General features: G+C 39.1%; 1 protein-coding gene across 5 annotated transcripts; it reads right to left on the bottom strand.

Annotated features, from left to right (window-relative positions):
• Positions 1 to 529: 529 nt before the first annotated feature.
• Positions 530 to 25,654, bottom strand: LOC110863114 (protein split ends). Of its 5 annotated transcripts, none has more exons than XM_022112352.2 (26): positions 24,692 to 25,654; positions 23,858 to 23,943; positions 18,228 to 18,367; positions 17,905 to 18,145; positions 17,624 to 17,770; positions 17,316 to 17,522; positions 16,963 to 17,166; positions 16,531 to 16,716; positions 14,829 to 15,034; positions 14,599 to 14,746; positions 14,315 to 14,441; positions 13,868 to 14,143; positions 13,492 to 13,766; positions 12,966 to 13,357; positions 12,797 to 12,868; positions 12,413 to 12,514; positions 11,276 to 12,333; positions 9,361 to 11,047; positions 8,409 to 9,278; positions 8,254 to 8,305; positions 8,020 to 8,160; positions 4,624 to 7,934; positions 3,228 to 4,501; positions 2,384 to 3,106; positions 2,092 to 2,292; positions 530 to 1,995 (listed from the first exon to the last, which is right to left on the bottom strand). In XM_022112352.2, the coding sequence occupies exons 1-26, from the start codon at positions 24,749 to 24,751 to the stop codon at positions 1,714 to 1,716; spliced, it is 12,468 nt and encodes a 4,155-aa protein (XP_021968044.1). In that variant the 5' UTR covers positions 24,752 to 25,654; the 3' UTR covers positions 530 to 1,713. The 5 variants fall into 5 exon arrangements, with proteins under 5 accessions (XP_021968044.1, XP_021968045.1, XP_021968046.1 ...); XM_022112353.2 differs by having other exon boundaries at positions 16,531 to 16,710; XM_022112354.2 differs by lacking the exon at positions 16,531 to 16,716 and having other exon boundaries at positions 24,692 to 25,653.
• Between the last annotated feature and the right edge of the window lie 1,300 nt (positions 25,655 to 26,954).

Here is a 26,954-nt window from a genome sequence, read left to right as displayed (position 1 = left end):
TGATGGGAAAGCACAGCGAAACGGGTATCGCTAATTGTTGCGAGTTTTAAACAAGTATGACTTTGATCCACTCCACTCCAACTGTGTGCTATTACTGCGTCTCATTTGTGGTTAAACTAAAGTGCGATAATACATAATACATGCACTAATGTTTTGCATATTGATTATGTATCGGAGTTGCTTGTGCACGTATGTATGTATGCATGAGAAAAAGAATCACACATCATTCGTATGAATAGGATTTCGTCACGTTTCACCGAGTTGGGCTTTAAAGAAAACAGCATGAATTTCACATATAGCATCGCGGTTTTATGGACCAATAACTCTTTTTCATTTGGTACGGAATATTAGAAATTGACAACGACCGCAATTGTAAATTTCATTGTTCGTTTCATCAGGAATGAGTGCAATTGCATTTTTAAATTTTACTCTAAATTGATGTATGCAATTTAGAGTAAAATTTAAAAATGACAAATATCAATTAATGCATGGCATGCATCGTGCGGAAAAATTACTCCAAAAATCCATATTTTTCGTATATGAAATCATCTGCTTGAGAATTTTATTTATCACTTTGAAATGCGTCTATCATTACCAACTGAGACGGAACAAAACCTTCATCAACTTTGTGAAAAAAATTGATGATAATAATAATAAAAATAATTGAACATCACAACAATGTTACGGTTACGGTACTACTCATGTATCAACCAACTATGTCTAGAATTTTATCGTAAAATGTTTTGCTACGCACAAAAATATTTTAATCTGTTAACATATATAGTGACGGATAGGTTAACGTAACATAATTAATATACAAGTAATATTATTATTAACATAATTGTAGTCCTTCTCGGCTTGTTTCTCTACTATATATTTATCTACTAGATCTAACGCTTTCTAACATTTTTTAAATGTTTAATTAACAATAAAGATGTAATATACAACTACTAAACTCTACTATTGTGTGACTGTAATTTCATATAATATCTTCCATATAACAATTCTATTAGCTACAATTAACAATAATAATAATAGTAGCTATCTTAAAATGATTTGTCTCATTCACGTTAATCCAGCTTTTCATTGTACTGATACATAAGGTGGGGGATCAGAGGTAGCTATAAAATAATAATAGTAGGAATAATAACAATAATTGTACACGAGCAATTATAATAAGAAATGACCCAGATAGTCAGTATTTAATTTTTTTATTTAAAAAACTGTAAAATTGCTCTTGTGCTTTTAAAATTTCAATCACATGTGTGATAAAATTATAGACAAATAATCAATTTGCGAAAATTGAGCAAAGGACTAAAAATAATAATGGTTTGCAATTTTTAATACAAGAACAACAGGAAAAATTTTAAGATGTAGCTTGGAAAGATTTGCTTGAGATAAGAAATGTTAGCAAATACAAAAATCTAGTATACTAATCGTCATAAGAAATTGTTTTAAAACCCACCCCTGCTGCTTCATGTTATTACAACTTAAATTATCATTTCATTTGTTCTACTTAGTCAATTCTAAAATCATGCGTCTCATATTACGTCTAAATTAATTAAATATCACATGAATCTGCTCGCCAAAGGTGGTGGCACCATTGGAAGCATACAAATCAATACTGACTTTCATTTTTAGACAATGTCGTATGTCAAACTCATCAAAACTTTTATCATATTTGGTTGTCTGTTTGGTCAAAAAAATTGACGCTCAGACTGTGGCAATTACTATGAGAAGGTGCGCAATGTCGGCGACACCGTGAAGAAGGTCAGGAGCAATTCTTGCCAAATTTTCGTTTGCGAAATCGCAAGATGGGAAGATGTGAATCACGAATGTAGCTTGGTTTTGGTGGCCTATATTTATTATTCCAGCGGCTTGCTTCAATTGCAGGTAAGTAATAAATCCATGTCTAAGGTTGTTGCTCTGTTGTAAAACATCCACCTGGTCACGACCACAAGGTAACGCCAACAAGATACAATGCTCTGGTTCCATCTGCGTGATTTAATTATGAAAATAATTATGTCCAAATATTTAATTTCATTATATTACCACCATTTTAAGTTGGTTTTACACAACGAAACCAATTACCTGCATCTTTGTTGCAACTCCTTGTAGCTGTGCTTCTTCCAATCTCATCCTCTGGGATATTCGCAACGGAGGGACAGAACCATCAGGATTTGCGGGCAAAGATTCTCGAGCAACATCCAGATTTCCAGATACAAAGTGCATTTGGCAGGCCGCATTGTCATTTTTAAGAGTTAATAAGCCTTGCCACATGATTGGGTATCGCTAAAATATTAGATAATATCGTAAGTTTTTTCCCAACAAAATAAACAAAGCAATAATAGTAACACACAAATGTTGTATCAACTAAACTAACCTGAAGTAACATCAGCAGAGTGTCTCCTTGAGGAGGAACTTGGCTAATCATATGAGGAGGTGTTTGCGCATTCATAATGCGCTGTTGTCTTTCATTGTTGTGACCTTCTGCGCCCTGGGAGGGAGGGATAGAATATCTTCCATGCGCAGGGGGTGGACTATATGGTGCTCGTTGCTGTAGGACACCCTCTCGGATTGAATATGGTGACAAAACTCTCTCACGATCAGGAGGAACCATATTAGGAACTCCGACTCGAGGGTCAAATGATGGTGGGTAAGACGGAGAGTTTGCATGTTGCTGTCTTTCCATTTGATCTGCGTAAACATTTTTGAAATTGTCTTGTCTCGGAACTCCTTGTAGCTGATGTGCAGGAGTGGGAGGCTGATACATGGGTTGTTTCCCATGGACAGAAGGGGCGTACATGGAACTCACAACTGGTGATTCAGAATTTCTCTGTTCCATTGAATGTGGTGACATTGAGTGTTGCATATTCTGCTGAGCAGCCATTCTATTTCTTTCATGGGCAGCCATCATCGGATTGAGTTTGTTGAAATCCGTTTTCTCTGGCATTCCTCCGACGCCTCCAGATCTCATTATTGGGCCATGTGAAGACGTAGGTGGCGAACCCGCATTGTAATTAGTGTATTCACGTTGCTGAATAAACGACAGGTGATGATGGTCAGGAATTGAGGTATTTGGTGTAGGTAAAATTCGGACTTCACCCTATAAAGTTGTAGTAGAACAGAAAATAAATTTATAGATACATACGTATACAATGTTTCATCACTAGTGTTCCTTAAAACCAAAGTAGTTGAACTAAAAGTAATGGTAACCTTGAACTTACCGATTTTAATGTATATTGTGGCATGCTGCTCGACATAGACTGGTACTGATCATGGCCAGTAATTCTTCCTTTTGGACTTTGGGCAGAAGCCACTGCATGTGCATTAACATTAATTTCAACACGAGGAGGTTGTACAATCTCTTGGGGTACCGAATGCATATTTTTAACCCCATGAATTTGTTGTTCATCCTTTGGCGCAACGCGAATCAGTCCTTCCGCACTTTTATGGAACAGCTCTGTTTGGGCATGATGCTGTTGTTGCTGTTGACGTGTCATTGACATGGAAGGCGTAGCAGACATGTATGTTTTTGCATTCATGACATTGGGTGACACACTTCTCAACGAAGTTACAGGTGATGAGAGCATGATTGAAGGTTGTGAAGTCATTATAATGTTTTTTCGTTGCATAGCTTCCTCCTGACCGGTGTTGACTTTTGTAATAGTTGTGGCACTGGGAATTTGAAAGTTTTTGATTTCTCCTTGTCCGTGGGATACGTTCGGGGCCCCATACTTGGCAATGTTTTGCATCATGGGTGGTATTTGTTGTTGTTGGTGTAGGTTTGATCCTTGAAGCCTAGATGACTGTGTAGGTGGAAGTTCCGCTTTACTTATGACAGCGTATTGATACTGTCCCGATTGCAACAACTGTGGGACACCAGGTGGGAAAATGGCACGAATCATTGGACCTGCACCCAAATGTGATATTGACACAGGAATCGAATCATGCGAAACTCCCTTGTGTCCAAATTCTTGAGAAGAACGACCAGTGCTGTTATTGTTATTGTTGTTGCTACTGCTAGGCATTCGCATTCCAGTATGAGTCGGAATTTGGGGCAAATTATTAGGACCAGTGTATTGAGTGGGGGGTTTAGTCATATAAATTGTTGCTGCCGAAGATTCAGGAGGCAGTGCTAACCGATGTCCCGGCATCACAGATTGAAATCGTGGTTGGTGTGGAATTACTTTTGCTCCTGCCACATTTTGAGGAATAACATACTGATTTTGTCCAGGCATCTGGAACACTTGAGGATGCGAAAACATGGTCGCAGCTAGACCCTCGCTCTTTTGAATATTTGATGGTGGATTTACAATCTGAGGCTTTTCTTCCGATTTGGGCACAATTACATCGTGCTCCTTTTGGAAACAAGGGACTGAAAATTGTGGTTGTTGGACTTTGGGCAAACCACCAAGGTTTGATGACTCCTGGCCAAGAATTGGGACATACTGACCTTCCTCTGATTGACGTATCATTGGCATCAGGATTCCTGTTTGGGCTGAAATTATAAATAACAACAACATTAATTTAAAATTTAAGTCAATGTATTTAATTCCTATTGCTACAAACTATTTATCACTCAAAAAAAATTAAAACACAAGAACAAATTAAAACGCTTACGATCAATTAAAGTCTCAGTTGCATCATCTTTCAACAATTGACCAGCTTCTATTTCACATTTGATAACTTGAGCCGGAGTATCAACAGCAGGGTGATGATGAGCCGAAGTAGGACCCGTGCTCACAACACTCGATGGTGACGTTGAAGGTAAATGTGGTGGGGTGGTAGATATCACCGTTTCTGGGCGATGTGATACCCTGGTGATGGAAACTGGACCACTACCACCATTACTACTACTGTTGCTGGTCTCCTCAGTTCCAGAGTCCCTGCTCCTGGATCTTCCTCTTGCAGTTGCCTTAATGCTAGTAATGGTGACCACATTGTCAGCAGAAGAAACAGGAGGGGCACAGAAGAAAGCGTCTTCACTTTGTACAGCCATTCGAATAACATGCTCAATGGTGTCATCCACTTTGTTTCTGATCGGAGGTGGTAGTGGACAAGGCGCAGGTGGTGTTTTAGACCCGGATGCCAAGGGTGGAGTCATAATTGTTGGTCTGATCATAAATGGATCTGCACTGACGGGAGTAATTGGAGTGAATGGCTTGGGTGTTATAACCGTTGGTGGTGCTACAGTTGGTGGCGGTGGGACAACTACTGATGATGATGATGCGACATTAATTTGTTGCTGATCAGTAGTCACTGACAGTGACGGAAGGGCTGGACTGTGTCCACCAACAGCAGCAGAAGTGCTATTCGGGCTAACCAAAGGTGATTTGGCTTCTGAATTTGTGACAGTTACAGGTGGCGACGACAGAGGCGATTTAATTGCCAAATCCAACACAGTGATGGGGGACAGCTTAGCATGTGGCACCAGTCCCTTTTTCTTATCACTCGTTTCATCGTCCGAATCATGAAACTCGTAAATATCTGCCGACGAATTCTCATTATTTTCATCATTGTCCCGTTCTGAAGATCCTTGCCTAGATTTAGTGGAACACGATGTTCTTCGCAAAGGAACTGACGGTGATGGCAACTCTTGACTAATTATTTTCACCTCTTCTGTGTTACCGCTTATTGAATCAAGGGAAGACTTGCGAGAAACAATGGCTTCTGGGGTGGTTTGAATGTTTGGTTTCTCGCCTTTGTTATTGTCAATCGACATTGACGCTAATGACGGGGGATGTTCCAAACTTGACCAAGCAATAGGTGAAGTAATTCTTTGTTTATTTTCAACAGAAGGAGGTGCAAGAACATTAACCTCACTTGTTGAAACAAAGGGAGGTGCTTGTTCTTCGATTATTCTCAGCGTGGGAGGTGAGCTAACAGATGGAGTGACAACAGAAGTCGAAGTTGCCGTCGTCACTACGGCCGAAGGCTGTTTAATGGGCCCAGTTTCCTCTATGCTATCATCTCCTTCCAATGTTTCTAAAAGAGCAGCAACGGCATCTTCAGTTTCCTCCTGAGAAATTGCCGTTCCGTCTTTCGGATCATATTTTACGGGATCATCGTCTGGTACAGGACATGTGACGGGTGGTGATTTGCGATCCAACAGTACAATACTTTCGATAGCTTTGTCCTGTTCAAACAACTCTTCTCGTATTCGTTTGTCATTAGAGATCAAGTTATCCCTAATATCCATGCCGGGTTCGTCTGATGATGCGATAATGGCTTCGTTGATGTCGATTTTTAGCTTATCATCGTCATCATCTTCATCTGATGAAAACATGCTCCTAGTTACTTCACCGGTTACGCTCAAAGACTCAAAGTTGTTCTTAATTGGAGATGAAGTTGCTATTTGATTTTCCAGAAATTGGGTAGAAGGCGTTTCGGAAATGGATTCCTGCTTAATACGAGGCGACATATATTCTTTGCAAGGAGAGACTCTGGGCGAGTTGAACAGCGAATCCAGATCAGGCTTCGTGTTGACGCTGGAAGTTTCCGATGAGGTCCCCGATTTTGAATAATTTTTAGTATTTGAATGATGTTGCTCGTCGCTATCGGTCCTCTTTGATTTTTTGTCTTTGTGATGTCTCCTGTGCCTCCTTTCAGAATTATTCTTTTCAGGAGGCAATTTTGAATCTAGTTTTTCCAAATCCAAATTGTCAGATGTCTGAAGCCCAGTCTGAAGGTCCAATGAGCTACTACATGGGGATATGGATCTAGGATATTTCCTCTCGTCAGCTGGAGGTATGGGTTTAGTTTTTCTTGGAGAATGCACAATGATGTCACTCATTTTCCTTGGTGGGGACTCGTGTGCAGCAATTGTAGGTGTTTTAGGTCGTGCTGGTGGTGCATGATCAGACGAGTGGAGGACTTGGTCTTCATTTTCAGATCCAGAACTTGCTGACATCGGTCCGAATAAGATGTCTTTCATTGTAGATGTTGATTCCCGTTTTCCAATAATAGGAAGACTTGCACTATCAATTTCAACACTGCCATCCCCACTACCCACACGATTCTTTCCAGATTTTCCGGATTTTGAAACTGAAGAATGACCTCGATGTTTCTTGTGGCTACTTTTATTACTTTCCCCCCGTTCTCTACTTTTTGAACGCTGTGCTTCTTTTTTGTCCTTTCTAGTAACGTCGTGAGCAGGAGGAGGAGGAGGTGGTGGTGGTCGTTTATCTTCTTCAGAAGAATCCGACGAAAATAAAGACTTTTTCATGCTTTTTTGCTTGCTTAGCTTCTCCTTACTTTTGGATTTACCACTAGATGATTTTATAACTGGTGGTGTTGGGCGTCTGATAGGCCCACTTTGGACACTGCTATCTGAATCTGATGAATACACATCAATGGTTTGCAACTTGCCGAGTGGTTTGACAGTGTCCACTTTTTTATTATGTTTCGGGGATTCGTCTATTGCTGAACCAGAGTCGGACATGCTGTCACCTGATGATTTTAATTCCTGTGAAACATTAACGTCTGGAAATGACAACTTGGAAGTGGTAATCTTTTTCTTTTTTCTTTGAGGTTCTGCAGTATGCGAACTGGCATTGGACTCACACTCTGAGTTCGTAAAGACTGATTCCATAGATCTTTGATATGACTTGGGTGGTGACTTGCCCAGTTTCTTCCCTCTCCTCTTAAGGAGCTTTTCCATCGAGCTCTTTTTCTTTGATTTCATTTTCTTAGAAGACTTTGACCTCGAGCTTTCATTGTGCGTGTCTTCATCCTCATCCTCCTGCTCCTCCTCATCTGAAGTGTGACGTAAATTGTGTTCTCTGTTAATGTCATGAGACAATTCAGAGTGAACATGAGTAGACGCATCAGTTGAAGGCATTCGAAGTGTCTCTTCGTCTGAGGATGTGTGAACTCCGGATTTATTACTCTCGTCAACTGAGGTGGATCGCTTCTTTTCAATTTTCTTGGCCCTGTGAAAATATTAATATATAATAAATTATTATTTAACAATTTAACACCAATTTATCTTTTGTGAGCAGTAGTAATATAAAGTACCGTGATTGTTTTAACGCCCGGAATTGGTCTTTGATCTTATCCTCCTTTTTCTTGACTTCATCTACTACTTGAGGTTGATGAGGTTGAGCTTTGCATGCCCGATTGGAACGTGCTTTCACTTTGTCATACATGGACACATATCTGTAATAATAATGGAATTAAGAATGTGTAACCAAATCATAGCTAGTAGAAAATATGTGAGTATATAATCAAAGCAAGCAGTGTAACACTTACTCATCGATAACAACTTCAAAGATGGAGTGATGTTTTTTCTTGTCTTCATCATCTGTGTTGGAAATCAAAATTATAATACATAAGTACATTTAATAATGTTACTACTGCTGTAGATAACATAATATTGTAAATAACACAAAGTAAGTTGTTGTTACCTGAATCAGAATCGGAGTCCGTTTCTTCCACAACAAATTTCTTTTTCTTCTTTTGATCTCTGTTCTTCTTCCTATCACTGTCCCCACCTGCTCCACTGGTGGAAGCGTGGGTGGTGGAATCTCCAGAGCGATGTCTCTCCCATTTCTCATTAGAATCTCTACTTTTGTCTGATCGGGACGATTTTGACTGTGATTTAGAACATTTTGATCGAGATTGTGAATCAGAGTTTTCGCATTTTGCAGTTGTAGTAGTAGAATTGTATTCACAGCATGAATCTGAATCGATCGAGTTGTTGTGTTTATCAGTATGAGATCTTTTAATCTTATCATCATGGCCAGTGCTTGGTTTGCTACTAGTGCTGCTTGTACTTTCTTTTTTGCTACTGGTACTGCTACGATGACTACTACTGCTGTGTGTATGATGTCTACTACTAGAACTGGAGGAGCCTTTAACATTTTCTTTCCCAGGACTGACACCTCTATCCTTTTTCGATCTGTCCTTGTCTTTGTTGCTAGAATAATCTGATTTGGAAGGTTGATGAACTGAGGATCGGTTTTCTGAAGACGTTCTCGTTTTGTCATAATGTCTATCTTTGGAGTTGCTGGACTTTTCCTTGGAAGATCGATAATGATTTTCCTTTGTTTTTGAGTCCTCTTTTTTATTATCTTTCAAGGCAACCTCTGCTGGCAGACTAATTGACGATGATGATGCACGAGAGCTACCATCCTTACTGCTGGTTTCCTTGTGTCTGTCTTTGTTGGAGCTGCTCGAGTCTCTTGACTCCCGTCTTTCATTTGTTGATGCTGCCTTCAATCTATGAAGCGTTACATCGTGAACAACTTCCTTTTCCAATTTACCTTTCTTTTGTTCTGCAAAAAATAAAATATAATAAAATATAAATATTATCACGATTACATCAAACAGAGCAACGCAATGTTTCATTATTCTTACCCATTTCTCGTTCACCTTCATTTCCACTATTGTCTCGCTTGCGTTTGGTTGATGTGGATGGTTCTTTGTCTCGGCGATGATGATGATGGGATGATTCGTTCAATGATGACCGGGAGTGTTCCGTAGTACTATCTTTATGACTACTATGTTTCTCTTTCTTGCAGTCGCGCTTGTCTTTGTCCTTGTTATTGTCTCCGGATTTTCTTGACCCATCGTCCTTGTCTAATTGTTCAGCGTTTGTAGTGGAAGTAGAAGTATTACCACTAGAAAGTTTACTTTCACTACCACGATCCTTCTTTTCCTTCTTGTCATCCACCTTTTTTACGGATGAAATATTGTCTCTGGAAGAAGCCTGATGAGGCGTCGTAGTTGGCTGAAGGGTCTCGGGCCGTGTCACATGCAATAAAGTATTTGATGGTGGGGGCAATGACGAGACGGGAGGGGACGTTCCACTCGACCTCCTCTTTTTCTCCTTTTCCTTTCTGGACGACGAATCTCTTGTGCTAGTAGAACTAACAGAGTCAGACCGTGAGGGAATGAACGTTATCTGCTCGGCTGCAACTACACCTACTGTTGTTTCCTGGTGAATAGGTCTGATCCCGGAGATATCCCGTTTCAACAACTCCAAATCTGGTTTGTGCAACTCTTTGGATATCTTATTGTCTGTTGTTACAAGACTTGCTGTTGAGCTCAAAGAAGAAGTGGACACTGAACAAGTAGTGAACACCTCAGATTTCACCTTGGTTGAACTTAATCCACTTGTTTCTCCCGATTGCAATAATGATTTTGACTTTGGAGTCAAGGAAGAAGAGGAATCTATACTTGACCTACGATGGGCACCCTTGGACGACTCATTGTCACTTACTGCAAGTGTAGTGACAATGGGGGCTTGACCCCAAGATCTTGGGTTGTTGGTCGTCACCTTTTTGTTAGAATCTAGGCTAATGGACCTCTCAACTGATCGGGGGATGGTAAGCGGAGAAGAAAAAACTGCTGAACTCGCTTTTTCCAAACTCGAAACTTCCTCACGTAACGTCACATGTGCAAGTGGGGTCACAGATGTTATCGGGGGGATAGACGAATTAATAACAGCTTGGCATCTTTCGTTTGCATCTTTAACATCACTAGTTTTTGCACTTGGGGATTTAGGTGGCTCAATATTGGCCTTAGGAAATGTAAGTTTATGAGGGACCGTCGTTGTTTGTAACGAGGGCTGTGATGTTATATGTGGAGATGATGGAGGGTGACTTTTTGTCGTGGGCACGGCTTCCAATTTGACTGGTTTAGAAGAAGTAATGCTGCTACTGGACAGAGTGTGGAGATCTTTAGGTTTGGGTTGGGCTGAGGATTGAAAGACTGATGCTGATAATGATGGAGTTAGTTTAGGGTTAAAGTTGTTTAAACTTGTTGGAATCACTGAAACACGATCGTGAGATCGTATGGAACTCGTCGTCGTCGTTCCAACAAGCGATGCGGGTATGTGAATCGGATGGGAATTTGAAGGGGATGATGAAGATGAAGCACCAGGCACCGGAGTATGTGGAAAGTGCCAGTTGTTTGAGCTACTTGACGACGACACTGACAATGATCGCTGTAAAGCAATAGCTCTCCACGTTGTACTCGATGTTGGCGTACTTGAGCCCTTTGCTTCATATTTTTCTTCGAAATTCTCGAGCCTTTTGGAGTCCTAAAAACAAATTGATATATTTTAGTTCTAACATTTTATTTCATTTAAGTTATTATACGTATCTCGTATAATAATTTAGAATTAAGGGACGTAGTCGTGTCAGAAATTTTGTAAAATCCACCCTTAATTTTTTAATTTAGGTTAATTACTTGTGTTCGGATCAGTGAATTATTATCAAGTCAGTAACGAAAGCATTTAATTTAACATGAATTGTAATTGTTTCTTTACCTCATCAAAAACTGATTTTCTTGCCAATACAGATTTGCCAATATCTGATGGTCTTTGCATTAACTCGGTCCAGTCCAAAAATTTAAAACGAGAACTAGGAGAATCAGAAGACGAATCGGTTGAAGAGCCAGATTTTAATGTGTGTGAAATAACGCAGGCTGGTGAGGAATCATTAAACACATCCGACGATTCCGATGTTAATGCTTTTCCACCGTTAAAACGGTCATACGTTTCACAACACTTTAAAATTCTTTGCTCTAAAGAAACACTGTCGGTCGGTGAATTTTTTGGTGACATTCCAGTATCGTCCGACTCTGGAGATCCAATAATTTTGTCTTGATTAAGCGATGCACTATCTGGTACAGAGTTTGCTGATAAATGTTTTTCTTCAAACTCATGCAAAGGTGACTCCTCACAGGTTGGGGGCGAATCATTTGAATGTCCACCAGGGACATTCGGTGATGTTATTTGATCAGATTCGTCCTTCCAAACTGAATTAGATGTTGTAGGCGACACCGTAGCTTCATCCATCGAAACCAATGACGACGCCGTATCGACTTCTATTTCTGTCGGACTGTTTGTCACATGGAGCGATGGCGACATGACTGGGCTTTTGTTAGAATCAGATTCAATGGAACACCGATCAACTCTGACGGAAGACGAAGGAAACTCTTTGGAACTACTAGTGTTACTATTTGTTCGGTGTCTTTGAGATTGGAGTGCAAACTCGGGCAAGGGCAAACTTATAGGATCCATCTTTGTGTTGAGGGTAAATGACAAAGACTTTGAAGAAGGTGTCACGGCGGGAACTTCTGAAGAAGAGCTAAAACTTTCGGGGTTTTCATCACACAACGGAGTTCCAGGACGATCATCGCTCTCTTCATCGACAACCTGTGTATTATTATCTGTTGTAGACGCTGGCGGATGGCTTGTAGTGTTTGTAATTGAGGATGACGTGCTGTGCATATACGACGACACTGTTCCGACATTATTGCCAGAATCTGCGGAAGATCGACGGATTTTTAAATTATTCGGTTGTCTTCTTGGATCAACAACTCCTAAAAAAACACGTGTTGAATTTAAACTTTATTTAGTAGAACAAACAGGTAATACATGCACCATTTTTCAATATTGTACCTTTAAAAAATGACCGACTCTCAATGGATGAGGATCTACTAGAAATTGAATGTGAGACAGCCGAGTCTGGTGATGCTTTACGGACGGTTTCTGGTTTTGGCTCTAAAAAAATAAAACGCATACTTTCACAAATCATTGTAATGTTTAAATGTATATACGCTTGAACGATTATTGGTCCTTTATTATTTGTATCTGAATTTTCAAGGCAAATTTTATGGGCTTTTTTTACCGATGGAGTATTTAATGGTCAATAATATCTTGCCCATTGGTTGGCGGATTTATTTAGTTGATAAAGTACAACTATTATGCACTTATTTTTACTACTCTATCGCAACTGCAGGGGTTTTAAGTCATTAGTTTATTAAATTACTCAAATCAACTTACCAGGTGAGGTGGAGGACACACCATCAACAAAAGTAAGGGCTCCATGAGAAGTGTCCAAGGATCCATGAACTTCTGTAATGTCATTATGGTTGCATTAATTGTGTTAATTATTCCAATAGTCCAATATTAATACTAATCACAGTAAATATGTATAAATATGAATACAAACCTGACTCAGTGTAACCTAATTTGTCATCAAAATTCATTCCCGAGTTTGAATGGACTTCACTCTTATCTCCGACAACAATATCAGAGGATGAAGTAACGACTGCAGAATCTGTTTCGTGACAATTAAAGTCAATCTTGCTTGTCGAATTACTACTTCTAACAGAAGAATTGGGTGCCTGTTGTCCTGCAAGAGAGGAGGAGTGATCAGCGTCAGGACTGACAGGACTCGTGTACGGCCGTATACTGTAAGGTGCTCTATCGCTGGCATATCCAACAGTGCCGTCCATCTCTGAATTAATTGAAGCCAGCTGAGACTTTGATGATGGAACAATACGGCGTAGATTTCGGTCAGTCTTTGAAACTCGTATGTAGGAATCAGAATCCTCCGGAATGCTATGAAGAAAATACGAAAAAGTAATGTAATATACAATATAATACCCGTAGTGTAAATTAAAAAAAAATAATCAAAGTAGTCATCAAACAGAACTCAACATTAAAAGAATTGTACATAAAAGAATAAGTATTACTTGTAAATCCCGTCATTGTCGTCGTCGTCCTCTTCCTCTTGTTTGCTCATTTTTCTCCCAATGTTGATTGTGTCATGTAATGGGATTACGGAATTCCCGATTGATGGGGAGCTAATTAATCCAGGGGATGAATTACCAGCGGGACTTGGAGTAACACCGGTAACCCTTTGTACAACCCTCCTTATGACATCATTCGAGGCAAAATCAACTTGGAGTCGTTTCCCTTTAATAACCCAACTTCGAAGCTGACGTATCGCCGTTTGAGCTTCTGAGATCTAAAATGAATAATTAAAAGTTAATACACAAAAACGGTACATAAAACTACATAATTATTCGCAAATGCAAACAAGAAAAGTTATTATTCTTAAAGATATACCTCTTGGAACTGTACTACAGCAAGGACCCTTTCAGGGTCCATAACAATTTCCTTTATAGCACCATACTGACAGCACTGACCATAAACTTGTTTTTCATTTACACCAGCCGTGCCGTCCAGTATTAGGGCATTGGATGGAGGGTTTCGAAAAAACGAAATGCGAGCTTCTTTGGATTTGAACACATGCCGCCCCCATTGTGCTCTAATTGCTGAGGCAATGTCCACAAACTCACAAACAGCATGCGTAGCTGTTCCCTGCTTCCTAATGTCGAGTCGCTGAAAATATAGAAGGTCGCGTGTTAAACTAATTAGTCGTAATACAACGAAATTAATTTTTTGCTGAAACGCATATGTAATGTAAGGATAAAGGAATAACACAGCCATCTAATCGAAGTAGATTATTTATTTATGTATACAAACAACAAGATTAATTTATTATATACTTACTACAATATCCCCATATTGGTCAAATACGGCTTGTAACTCGGCTGATGTCACCGTTGCATCTAGACCGGTAATGAGAACGGTTCGAGTAGGATATCCCACACTTGTCGGTTCATCCTCCACCAGTAATCTGCAGTTAAAAAATTATGAAATCACCGGTCAGTTCAGTTTAACCTTTCAAACTATCCTTCAAAGGTATATACATAAATACCAGCATATGTATACATGCATTATTACAGATTCGCAACAGAAGAAATTCATAAGAAAAAAGTTCCTAAATTCCCTACCTATTTTCTTCATCTTGTCCCCCTATGATATCCTCGCCTTTTGCATGTTTATATGGGGTCACTTGGATCTTACAACCAAAAAACAACTTTCCTTGTGAAACCGATACAGCTCTAGTTGCATGTTCCGCTGACTTGAAACAAACTATGGCTGGAATATAAATTAGAATCAAATTAATTTTTTGTCAGGGACAAACGAGATAGAAAACACGAGAGGAGACGGGTATTTATACCAAATCTATCTGGTCCAGTGCCATTAACTCGAACCCACGCCACTTTTCCATGCTTTTTGTACTCATGATACAGGCCATCTTTCAAGGATGTATCGGATGACCTAATAGGCAAATTCCTAATTTTGATGGCTGCGAGCAATTCCACACTACTCGCTCTCCGGTGATGATGATGGTTGTTGTGATGTTGTGACCCACCAGCATTTCTACTGTAAAATTGTACAATTTAAACTTTGTCCGCATTGTTTCTTTCATATATTCATTTAATGCTTTTAAGCCAACAGAAACAAAGGAACAGAGACAAGAATATAAAGAGAGATAAAAGGCAAAATATTCAGCCAATACTATACCTGAGCTAAAAGTAATCGAAGATAAATAAAGCATATAACATAAAAATACTAACTAACTCATGTAAGTACGTTTACTGCGAATATCTATAACTAATGCATACAGACATAAAAACGGTATAGTGTAGTTCACATTCGTCGTTCACGTCAATATGTGTGCATATTGGTACTACATAGCAAAACATAAATGAGCTGTTGGTCTAAAACAGCAAGAGGACTACCACTATATAAATACTAACTTGTAACTCTACAAACAAACTGAAATTAACGGAATCAGATGAGACTACTTGATAAAACTTAGCTACATATAAGACAACCTATTAAAAGTGTGCATGCATCCGTTGCAATATCCTTCATCAGGCAGGGCGTAACGTATCAAATTGACGCGTAACCTTATTTCATAAGGTGCTTCGTATTAACAGAACACACTGCATACATAGTAAGCACCATATAAAAGAATTGTTGTACAGCACACAAATAATAATCATCTGTACTGTTGCTGATTAACCAGTTACTTATCCTCTGCTACACCCCGTAGCCTCGATAGCCTGCACATAATAGGCATTTCTATTTACACGCAGCGTTTGGTTCAATGACCTGAGTTTCTTCTACTCAGCTGAGAGTATGCGATTGCGAACGACAAACGTGTGGTGCTAGCAGTACATCACCCAACAGGTGAGGCTCTGATATTGATATTATTGTTGTAAAACATTTGTAGGACTAAACAGGAAACCCAACAACAACACAATCTTTTATCTTCTCAACTTCTCTATATGAGAGAGCAAATGAAATTGGAACAGTACGGTTTTACCCTCCACATGCGCAAAGTTTTCAGGCTCAATCTCCACGTATCAATTTAAAAATGCACAAAACTGTTTACAATCCTCGTTATGTTATGCTTTGTGTGTGGCGAAGGAGCTTTATGAAAATTAGTAAACGTAGCCTACGCCATAACATTTAATAGATTCCTAAAACCGATTACTTAAAATGCAAGACGACTAAAATAATACAACGAGTGCAACGCGGAGCGCAAAATAACGTGAAAGACAGAGATTTGTGTGGGAAAATGTCAATAAAAATGAAGATATCAAAAGCATATACACCAAGCATGGGAATCAGGAAGGTGGAGCCAATAGCTATATATGCATATATTATGTCCCAAAGAACTGCTGCTGTTACTGGAGTACGTAAGGTAGCAAGAACAGAAGATGACTTTATCGAAACAAAAGATTGCAAATATAAGACATAATAAATAGGCGAATAAACATAGATCGGAGGCCGTTGGATACGAAACGCGAGCAGTCAGTAGTACACAAATTTGTCACAGATAGGTAGGCATAGGAGGTATGGATAGATACCTTGGGGAGTACGATTTGGATGATGAGGGTGAGTGAGATGGAGAATGAGTCGCGGATATCTTTCGATGAGGAGAGGGTGATGAAGATGTGGAAGACGACGGACTCGCCGCCAGAGGAGATCTGGAATTATGACGAACTCGGGAGTCTGATGCCCGTGTCGTCGTCAACACCCGCGAACGACTGTACCTAACCACAAGTTCATCAACATCAAACATGAACAAACACAACAACTATGGGGAAAACATGTATTTGAAAATGGGACGGACTGACGGACAGTTCACAAAAATAGACATATTGACACCTATACTGGAATACATAGCTGTATGTCCATGTCAAAAGCCAAGAAATGCTTTTGAGAATTATTGCCATGTAATATGATTTTGTTTTATCAAATAATTCAATATGGGTATGAATATTATATTTTTAACATACCGGTGACGAGAGTGACTGCTGTGGTGAAACCGATCAGTGGTATTATTATTATTGGATCCAGTGCTTCGTGGAAAATTTCCATGATGAGAAGGAGATCTGGAACGACTGGAGCTGACACTGGTAGAAACACTGGAACGAGATCCCGAACGCGATCTTGAACCCACGCTACTCCCTCGATCGGAACTGCCTGAATTACTAACGGACCTAGAGATAGATTAATAAACCCGAATAATTATTTGCCTTCTTTCTAGGTGCATTAATGGATCCATCATAAATATACATATGCATGTCCATACGTACATATATCCAAGCGAATGTTCAGTTTTATCTGGTAATTATAGTACAAATAATACCTCGATCTGCGACGTTTTGAGATCAGATGACGGGAAGAAACGGAACTAGCAGGCGATTCTGCTCGGCGTGGAGGTTTGTTTGGACCAGATTCGCTTGGAGGAGTATGAACAACTGGGGACGGAATTGAAGGTCTTTCTTCGTCGGCATGAACAGGTGGGGCATACCGTCCTTCCGGATGATGGTAATTCCATTGGGAACGATAATTTCTAGCCACAATGAAAAAAATAATAATTTGCATAAATATTGAATACTACATTGGTACAATAATAATTCGAAATTATTGATTGCTTCCACAACATTTTTTTACCTGTTGTCTGCAGGGAATGAGTGCCTACTGTGAAATGGAGGCCGGTTTTCGCGACGGCCACGACTGCCGTGAAAACCTTCATCACCTCTACCACCACGAAAGCTTTTAGGTTGATCGTAAAAATGACTAGAAGAGTCTTCCGATTGCCTATGAATGAATTAAGTGAACAGTAAACATCTGAGTAAATAATGCATGCATTGCCGCTCTTGTAGTTGATTTTGTATAAAATAACGGGCATAAATTAACAGAATTAAATTATGAAAATAGTGCATTTAACGTACCCATGAAGGCCGCCGGAAAACCTTTGTTGACGATACATCCCTGGTCCTGGAGTGCTTGGAATGCAATTGTTAGTGACCACTACATTATTGTTTGTCGTGGCGTTTGAACTGGGGTTTCCCTGAGACGGTGAAACTAGAGTTTCGGAAGAATTCACGGAGGCTTCCCCGTGAGAATTGTGAGGAGGAAAGGACGGAGGTGGAGCTGAACCAGGTTCATAGTAAGAGATGTGGATGGGTTGGCCTGCAACATTTTACATTCAGAAATTGCTAATTTATATCAAATAGTATAACGCAACCAATAATTTAAATCAAGATTAACTCACCAGCCACGGTTCGGACATTTCTCAGAGCTTTGGATGCCGAGCGGATATCTATAAATGCTATGGTTGCACTTTTTCCGGGTCGACCACCATTGTTCGAGTTGACTTCCTCCAGTAATTTGACGCTTTGAATACGACCATGTCTGTAAGGCAATTCGAAAACACCATTATTATTGTTGTATAGAAGGCATCAACCAGCAAATCAAATCAGAGCAAACATGATTGCTAAAATACTCAATAATTGTGTCAAATACAACAAATTTCACCCATTCCAAAGAATTTGGTGAGCTACTTCATTTAAAAAATAGTAACTGTTTTGAACTCATTCATAATATCCAGTAATATTAACTTGAATCATTTAAAGTATCAAGATATACAAAAATATCGCCCGACTTTCTGATAAAAAATAATCAACTTAAAAGTGTGTTGACGTATGTACGTTCTCGCGTAATGGGAGCCAAATTGGTTGATCCAGTAATTTTAAAATAATATTATCATATTATGGCGGCAGTCGCGGCACATGGAGGTATTTTGGATGGGGCTTGAGGCTCACCCTTTTCGCAGGTCCGGAGGTGACGGGGATGATTCAGGAAGGGGTGGTTTTGGCTGAGGATCTTGAGGTGGGGGCAACGGTGGCAGACTATTTTGACGATTAACAGTAAACTTGCCAGGTTGCATTATTTTAGCAGGAGGATGGGGGCAGTCAAAAAGAGAATTGAGGTTGGGTTCACCACAAGTTACAAAGCTATCATGATATCCGGTGTTGCTTTGGATTGGTGGTGCGGGTGGTAGGATTGGAAAAAGAACATTTCCAAAATTTAAGGGAGGGATAAGGACACTGTCCGATGATTGAAAAGTAGATTCGAAATCTCTATTTGTACTACTTTGTGCTTGAATATCGAATGGATTAACACTATTGTCCAGAAATGGATTTTGCATGCCACTTGCACCATTAGTAAAATTTTTACTATGTTGATGATGGTAATGGTGAGGAAAGGACGGAATTTGTGGTCCATCAAAGAAATTGCTGGAAGAAGGTAAAGGAAGCTGATTTTGTTGTTTATTTTGGTATAAAAAACTAGAGCAATGTCTGAAAACTGGTGGGGAAACCTGACGGAAAGGATTCGGAGGATGATAAAATTGACGGAAACACCATTGCGATTGTGGTGTCGGCGGTGGTGGGAGGCGAGATAATAGCTGCCTTCGATTATTTCGATAATGATGGAGAGATTCATGGGTAATTCCTGGGTGATGATAATGTGATGAGGAAGGAGGAGGATTGAAGAAGTTTCCTCGATAAGTGAATGGTGGCAAAAGTCTACGGTGGTATTGGTGCTGCTGGTTATGACCACCAAATTGTTCCCATTTTAGACAACTTTCAAACTGAGCTCGTCGACGATTAATAATGCTTATGGGAAGTATTCCACTTTCTTGAATTGGCGTAACAGCGTTGTTATTATCAGACATTGCGGTTTTGTCAACTTATCTACAAATTTAAATTGGGAGGTTGGATCTTTCTACAGATCATATTGCTTATACTAGCCTTGCAGTTAGTAGAATAATAGGGCGCAATAAATAGCTCCGGATTGATTGAATTGAAATTCTTAGTATTTGTATTGTTTAGAACTTAAAATTCAATAAACAATGCCTTGTACCGAGTTCGGTATTTATACAATCAATATCTAACATTCAAGTATCCTGTATCCAAGTCATACGCAGAAGAAGCAGAACAGAAGAACAAAAAATAATAAATCACAGTAATAGGAACATTATTCACGTCATACTCATGATGGAGGGGTGCATTAAAATATCAAACAAGGTTAACTGAACTGCTGATACTGATTAAGTTTAAAATAGTTATGAAGTTACGTGTTGTTCAAATGACTTGTTTCACAGGCTAGTGTAGCTCGAGAATAATGTTAATAATCGTACAGCAGTCAGTAAGTAGGAGAAAAGCCTCTTTACTTTCTCCACATCTCATTTCACTCAGAGTTAATTTTTTGATTACAAACTCGAACCCATTTTAGCCTGGCCTGTGACCTGCTGACACCACTTTGGCTAATTTAACGCATTCATGCATGTTAAAAATGCAGCACAACGCAATAAACTCAGTCAGAGTTTAGATAAATGCGATAATGCTATCATCGTAATGCAATTTACAAAAATGATAATATGCATGCATTCAGATCGAGTCATCCACTCACAATTGTAGGCAGTGTGATTGGGGGGGGGGACTTATTTCAAATAATGCAAAAATTTCAAAGAAGCCTGCATTTCATGAATTGAGACGGCATGAGATTTTTGGATTGCAATTTGTGTGGGGGGTTTTTGGAACCGCTGAATCGACCAGTATGGTATAGCAACAGCCAAGAACGTTGTCGAACGACGGTATACGAAACGACGTACCACGTAATAGCCCAGCAAATGGAAAAAAAGGCTTTTGTAGAGAAGCCAGGCAGGCTTTTGGCATGGTTGCACGAATATTGGTTGGGTAGAAGAGAACTTTGAGCAGTAGAGAAGACGAGAGAAAAAAAAAATACCCAGCAGGAGAGCAAGAGTTGGGTATTATGTTATGGCGAGGACGGTATTGTGGCGTGGGTCTGTTATTCTGCTGTATGAGTTAGTTAGATCATCGTGATAGTAAGTGTAGTGATGTGGTGTCGTGTCATGCGACTTGGCGCCTTCCTCCCCCCAAAACACGGATGGACTCCTCTGGGGCGGTAAGTCTAATGCAGGGTAGGTTCGTACACTCCAACCAAGTACGTGTTTGATTCAACAACCAAGACTATTATCCTATCCTCTCCTCTGTTTTGCTCCTGCTGCTGGTGCCCCTTCATTATTTTCTCGTCGTCGGACAGCGAGCTGATTTCGTTGGTAGAGTTGAAAGAAGATTCGCGTTGTTTCAGCAGCAGCAGCAGCAGAGAAAGAACGAACGCTGTTGGGGTCGAAGATTTCAAAAATTACGTGGCTCAAGAGGAGGCAGAATTACATACGTGGCATATTTATTTACAAGTGTGGTGCGTGGTAGGTAGGATGCGGAAGATGGGCTACCATCGCACTATCTTATCAAATCAAGTATAATTGTTATCAAATTGGAGCTGGATAAAAAAAATCCATATTATATGTGTACATAATATTCGGAGGAGGGAGGAGAACAGCGTGGTACATAACATATATCCATTCACCAGGCAAATTTACTTTAGCAAGACTTCTTTTAGAGAACTCGTCGTCGTATTTATGCGCCAGTGCTTTTGCGATTTCAGAGATGCAATTGGTTGGCTAGCTGAGGAAAGTTGTTGATTTATCCTTTCCTGGTTCACTAATGGTCTCCTTTCTTCGCCTACCCGTGCCTCTGCTGCTACTTTCCTTCTGATCTATTTTCCCATCCCTTCTCCGCCCAGCTTTCTCTTCCATGAATTTATTCGTTCCTTCCTTTCCCTTATTTCTTAACGTGTCTCACTTCACATGAATGGGCAGAGAACATTCTACAATCTAAAAGGTATATATATATATATATGTATATACATAGTTGTCTTCGTTTGATAATAAATGCCACGTCTATTTAACGTGTATTTTTTGTATGGTATAGCCAGCTACGCTACTGTTTTTCATACATGTCCATTCTTTGGAACAAGACTTTAGCAGCAAAAAATTCTAGTCAAAAGAATTGGTTTTCTTTCAACATAGGTTTAGCTACATATAACGCTTGAAAACTATACCCAACAAAATAAATTCTCCAACTGGTTAAACCTGGTAGAAGTTAGGAAACCTTCAGTATACAAAAACTGGGATATATGCATGCATTCATCGTTAAAGTAATAGAAAAACAAAACTAGTCCTGGTCCTGGCGATAAACTCCAGCATTGCATTATGGCCTTCTCCTTGAAGTCAGACATTAAACGAACGGTTAAAATAAGTCACAACAGTCCGACAAAAAGCAATTTAAATTTCGGCCAAGTATCAAATTTCGAGGTAATTGCAGGTGGGTCCATTTAGAAGGAACTTACTATGTATGTAGGTATGTGAGAGAAATAACAAAATACAAATCAACTTTGCAATATCAATGGATCATAGCTAATAAGAAAATCATCAAGTGTAGTGCAGTAAAGTGTCTGATATTCAAAAAACTTACAATGCATTTCTTCTTAATTTTGTGTGGGTCCGCCCAAATAACAATTTGGCCGTTTATGCCATTATAGTTTCAGTTTAGTACGCAAAAAATATGACCTGGTCAACTACTTGACCGAATTTGCTCATTTTAAAACTCCTAATAAGACACATTATATGTGTATAAAATTTCAAGTCAGGAGGATGAGCTAACGAGAATTATCCCAAGTCAGACGAACACGACAGGTATTATACATAAATCTTGCCTCGGCCTAAGAAGTGAAATCTTGGATAAAATACAGATGTACGTAGGGACAAAGAAAGTTGTCACAGATATTTTTGTGATTGTTGTATGACGTACAAGGCGGTGTAATAATACTTCCATACTAAAAATTACTGATAACATTTGACACGTGTTTGAAGTAATTTCTTCATTAATCAAACTATTCATTCAGCATTACCAGTGAAAATATTCACTGCTAATACCATCGGTGGACCAGCGGATTTGAGCATTTCACTGTAAGAAACAAGTACATTGAAAACGTATAGATCGCCAGTACTCCGCCGTCCTTCGCTTGGAGGCATACAATTTCTGCTCCTCAGCAATATTTTCATCTAATGAAACAAAAATGCATAGCAGCCTCATCGCTTAATAGAGTTTAGAATTCAAGAGGCATTGATAGTAAATATGACAAAAATAATGCTATGAGTCTGAATTACATAGATACGTGTACGAATGTATGATGCGGAATATTGCTGCGAAGTAATTAATAAATTTCTAAGTGGATCAACATGGGTACAGGTGCTGTAGTTTGTTCCTACACCCACCCGAATTGAGGATGAATCACCATCGTCACGCTACCATTACGTTTACGTAGCTTGTTTGGTTAGGAAAAACATTTCTTTTGTTTAGATAGCACTCAAACCTGTGATTGCACTACCACATTCTCGGTAGTCATTTTCCTGTCAACTTAAACTACCCTCTTGTATTTTACAAATTGTCATTCTTTCTAGTGTAGTGTTAGCCATCATTTTACTTATTTGTTGGAATCAACGATACACCAGGGGCGGGCAAAATACTTTAATAGTGAAATAGGAGCTACAAAATGTAGATACTTTCTCAGATAATAAGACAAGAGATAAAATCCAATTATTAACCTGTTTGAAGATAATTTAAGGCGCATTTATAGATACACATTATGTACCTAAATCTAAGATACTTTTTATTTTTCAACAAGCTCAACCAGGGTTTATACATTTCATGCAAGTCTGACTGAAGTCAAATAGATAATTGAAAAATATATCTAGTACATAGTCCCGGTAACGTAATAATTTCCTCGACTATGTTTAAAACGGATCAGATATTTTCTAAATCAGAAAAACGGATTGGATTTCTGAAAACACTGATCCCACTCAACTCTGATCTGATGTAATCTGGCTGTGGCTTTAATTGTTCTGATTTGATTTTCCAATATTTTCGTAACTACTTAATACTTAATTAACATAGAAAACATATTTAAACTCACCTTTGGAACAGATCTCGGATCTCTTCCTCTCGAACATTTTCACATAAATTGCCGATCCATAAATGACGATTAGGTCTTTGCTCCATCTAAAATGAAAGATGACCTTTAAATTCCATAAGTTCGGCAGGTGAGAACAGTGTGGATTAGGATTTCTCATTCATGTCCAGTCCAGAGTGTGTTTAACACTGCTATACTTTAAGAGTGGACAGACTAGAACAATGACTGGAGGAGTAATTTTGAAAATAGATGGCGAACTACAATTTACAATATGGATGACTTTGATTAGTTAAAAATTAGTATTTGTTGGACAAATCATTTCAAATAATAAATAATAAAGACAAAAATTGGAAAAATTTGAAATAGAACTGATAGAAGTAAATAATTTCGTATTGCCAACAAAGGTGAAAGGCTATTCTATCCTTCAATGGCTGGGCTAATAGCAAAGTGTTAATATAATCCTTCGTGGTACCGGAGGTTTTAATAATACTGGTGATTTGAAATACGTTAAGATGGTAATAAACAATGTGATGTCACTCTCGTAGATCTACCCTCATAAGAATCTCTCTGGGTTCCAGATCTATAATCACTACTAACCATGAAAGTGTGACTGATAATACAACACAAAATCTAAGAGAAAGTTACCAATCATGATCACTACATTTCTATTATAATGAACAAACATAGTTTTATATTTTTTTACCATGCACCAAGTACTACATTCAAATAAGTAATCAAACCAATTTTGGAGCAGTCTTTATGTGCAACACTCCGTGGGGGTGTGACGTCTCCTTAAACAATAACAAGCCACAATTCACAGTTATATGGATCCCTTACCCAAGAAAACGTTGAGATATTGGTATGACCGGTCGGAAGCATCCCAAATATATCCAACATTGACCCTTACGATCCACAAATGGTTTCTCTGACCATTATCTTGCAACTTTAATTCATCTTTTGTCCAACAACATACCATTGCATTTATTTTCTTTATTTCTCCTTTCTATGTCCTATCTCATGTTATACGAGTAGATTTCACTAGTACTTTATATTTTCCAACCATAACAAGCACATAAAACTGCACGTATTTTAAGTAGCTTCTCTCCTCTCCGATATTAACTTGACTAAATCCTTAGTTGGCGATCCTTTTCATAACACACAACTTCACTTCCTTTCCCAGAGAAACTTTTTGCTTGGTTTTGCATAGTGCTGCTCCTGCTCCTTCCGAAAACGGATAAATTTACACCAGACCATCGCCTAAACTAACTGCACACACACACACATACATACACACAGATAACAACAATTCTCCAAGAGAATGTGGGTGGATTGGTTGTTTGGATCTGCTTGTGGATGAAAGAATTCCTCCCGAAAAAGAGATCCACAAATTTTCTCGATAAACTCTCACAGGAGATGAGGAATCAAATATTTAGATGTGTGCATGATGCAAGGGGAGGAGGAGTACGAGTTAAAATGAATGCAAGTAATTTATTTTCACTTAACTTATTGTTTATTTTTTGAACCTACTACACTGCCTGTTTGGCTTGCCTTATAGTTTGTAGTTTTGGAGGGCAATTCCATTCGCTGCTGCTTCGCTCTCCTCGTCACGTTCGTGATGATGATGATGCTTCTGCCGAGCCAACTAGCAAAGGACTGCTCAAGACCAAAAGCAAATTCACCAAACTCTCCTGTGGGTGGAGTTTGGGTCGACCATTTTGAACTCAACTCAACGAGACGACGCCGAGTAGAGGATAGAGAAAGAGTGAGTGAGTATACGACCATCAATTGCTGTGTGTATCTTGCATACTCTTCTCTGCTGTAATAATAACTCGGTCTGTATGTGCACCAAACCAGCTACACGAATAGAGAAAAAAATTTCGTCCTATTATTATTATGGCTGGGCGGCGCTACGTGAAACATACTTGTCTGCTATAAAGCTCCTTGTTTAGCTCATACCTTTGTTCTTATACAGCTCTTAAGGATGGGACGCACTGGTCTTTCAAAGTTGTAGCAAGCAAATATGAAAGCAAAGAAATTTGCCTGAAATCTTAAAAAATCGGATTTTTTGTACTCAACTCAAACAAATCATTTTTGGTCACATTGCACAATGTCCTGGGAGACCCAAAATCCTGCCAAAATTATTTTAAGGCCCAAAATCCTCCCATGGGGGTCGGAGACCATGAAAATATGGTTCATTTTGATTTTCGAAAGTGGGTGTGGTCAGGAGGGGGGTTTTTATGGAATTTTCAAAAAGTCTCAAATCACCCCTAAAACCACACCCACTTTGTTCAGAATTTAACGCTGATTAAAATGAGGTATCATACATGCCCCTAGCTCTTACCATTGTCTCGCAAAAAAATAAAATGTAGCGGAAGATCGGTGTTTTTGTCAAAAATCGTCAAAATGGCCTACTTTAAATGGCTCTCAAATCCTTGATACTGAATTTGTGCAGGAAATTATTTCTGCATTTTGAAGTACTATCATAGGACTAACTTAGGTCATGACCTTGGTCAGATCTGAGACGGAGGTTTTTGGCAAATTGAGGTCAAAGTTGATGAAAATAGCTAGGGGCATGTATGATACCTCATTTTAATCAGCGTTAAATTCTGAACAAAGTGGGTGTGGTTTTAGGGGTGATTTGAGACTTTTTGAAAATTCTATAAAAACCCCCCTCCTGACCACACCCACTTTCGAAAATCAAAATGAACCATATTTTCATGGTCTCCGACCCCCATGGGAGGATTTTGGGCCTTAAAATAATTTTGGCAGGATTTTGGGTCTCCCAGGACATTGTGCATTGCACTCTCCTTAGCTCGTTAGCAAATAAGTTAGGACCAACTGTTGGCAATTAATATTTCCTACTAGTTGGTGACTTGGCGTTGCGAAATTGTTAGGTATGCCATTAAAGGCTTGTGGGGTAAGTGATGAGATTGAGAAGCCTTTACACGTGAGGAGAAGCTGTCGTCAATTTTTGAAGTCAATCAACCGGATAAAATACGTAACTATTGATTTGGGTTATATTGTTACTGTGATTTAATTACCGTAATAAGGCTACGGCTCTTTTTGAGTAGGCGTTGTTTAGGCTCAAAGCGGGTAAATT

Source organism: Folsomia candida, unplaced genomic scaffold (assembly GCF_002217175.1).
Source record: "Folsomia candida strain VU population unplaced genomic scaffold, ASM221717v1 Fcan01_Sc001, whole genome shotgun sequence".
NCBI classification, from domain to species: domain Eukaryota; kingdom Metazoa; phylum Arthropoda; class Collembola; order Entomobryomorpha; family Isotomidae; genus Folsomia; species Folsomia candida.
Note: the sequence above shows the minus strand (reverse complement) of the source record. Positions and strands in the feature narration are given on the sequence as shown.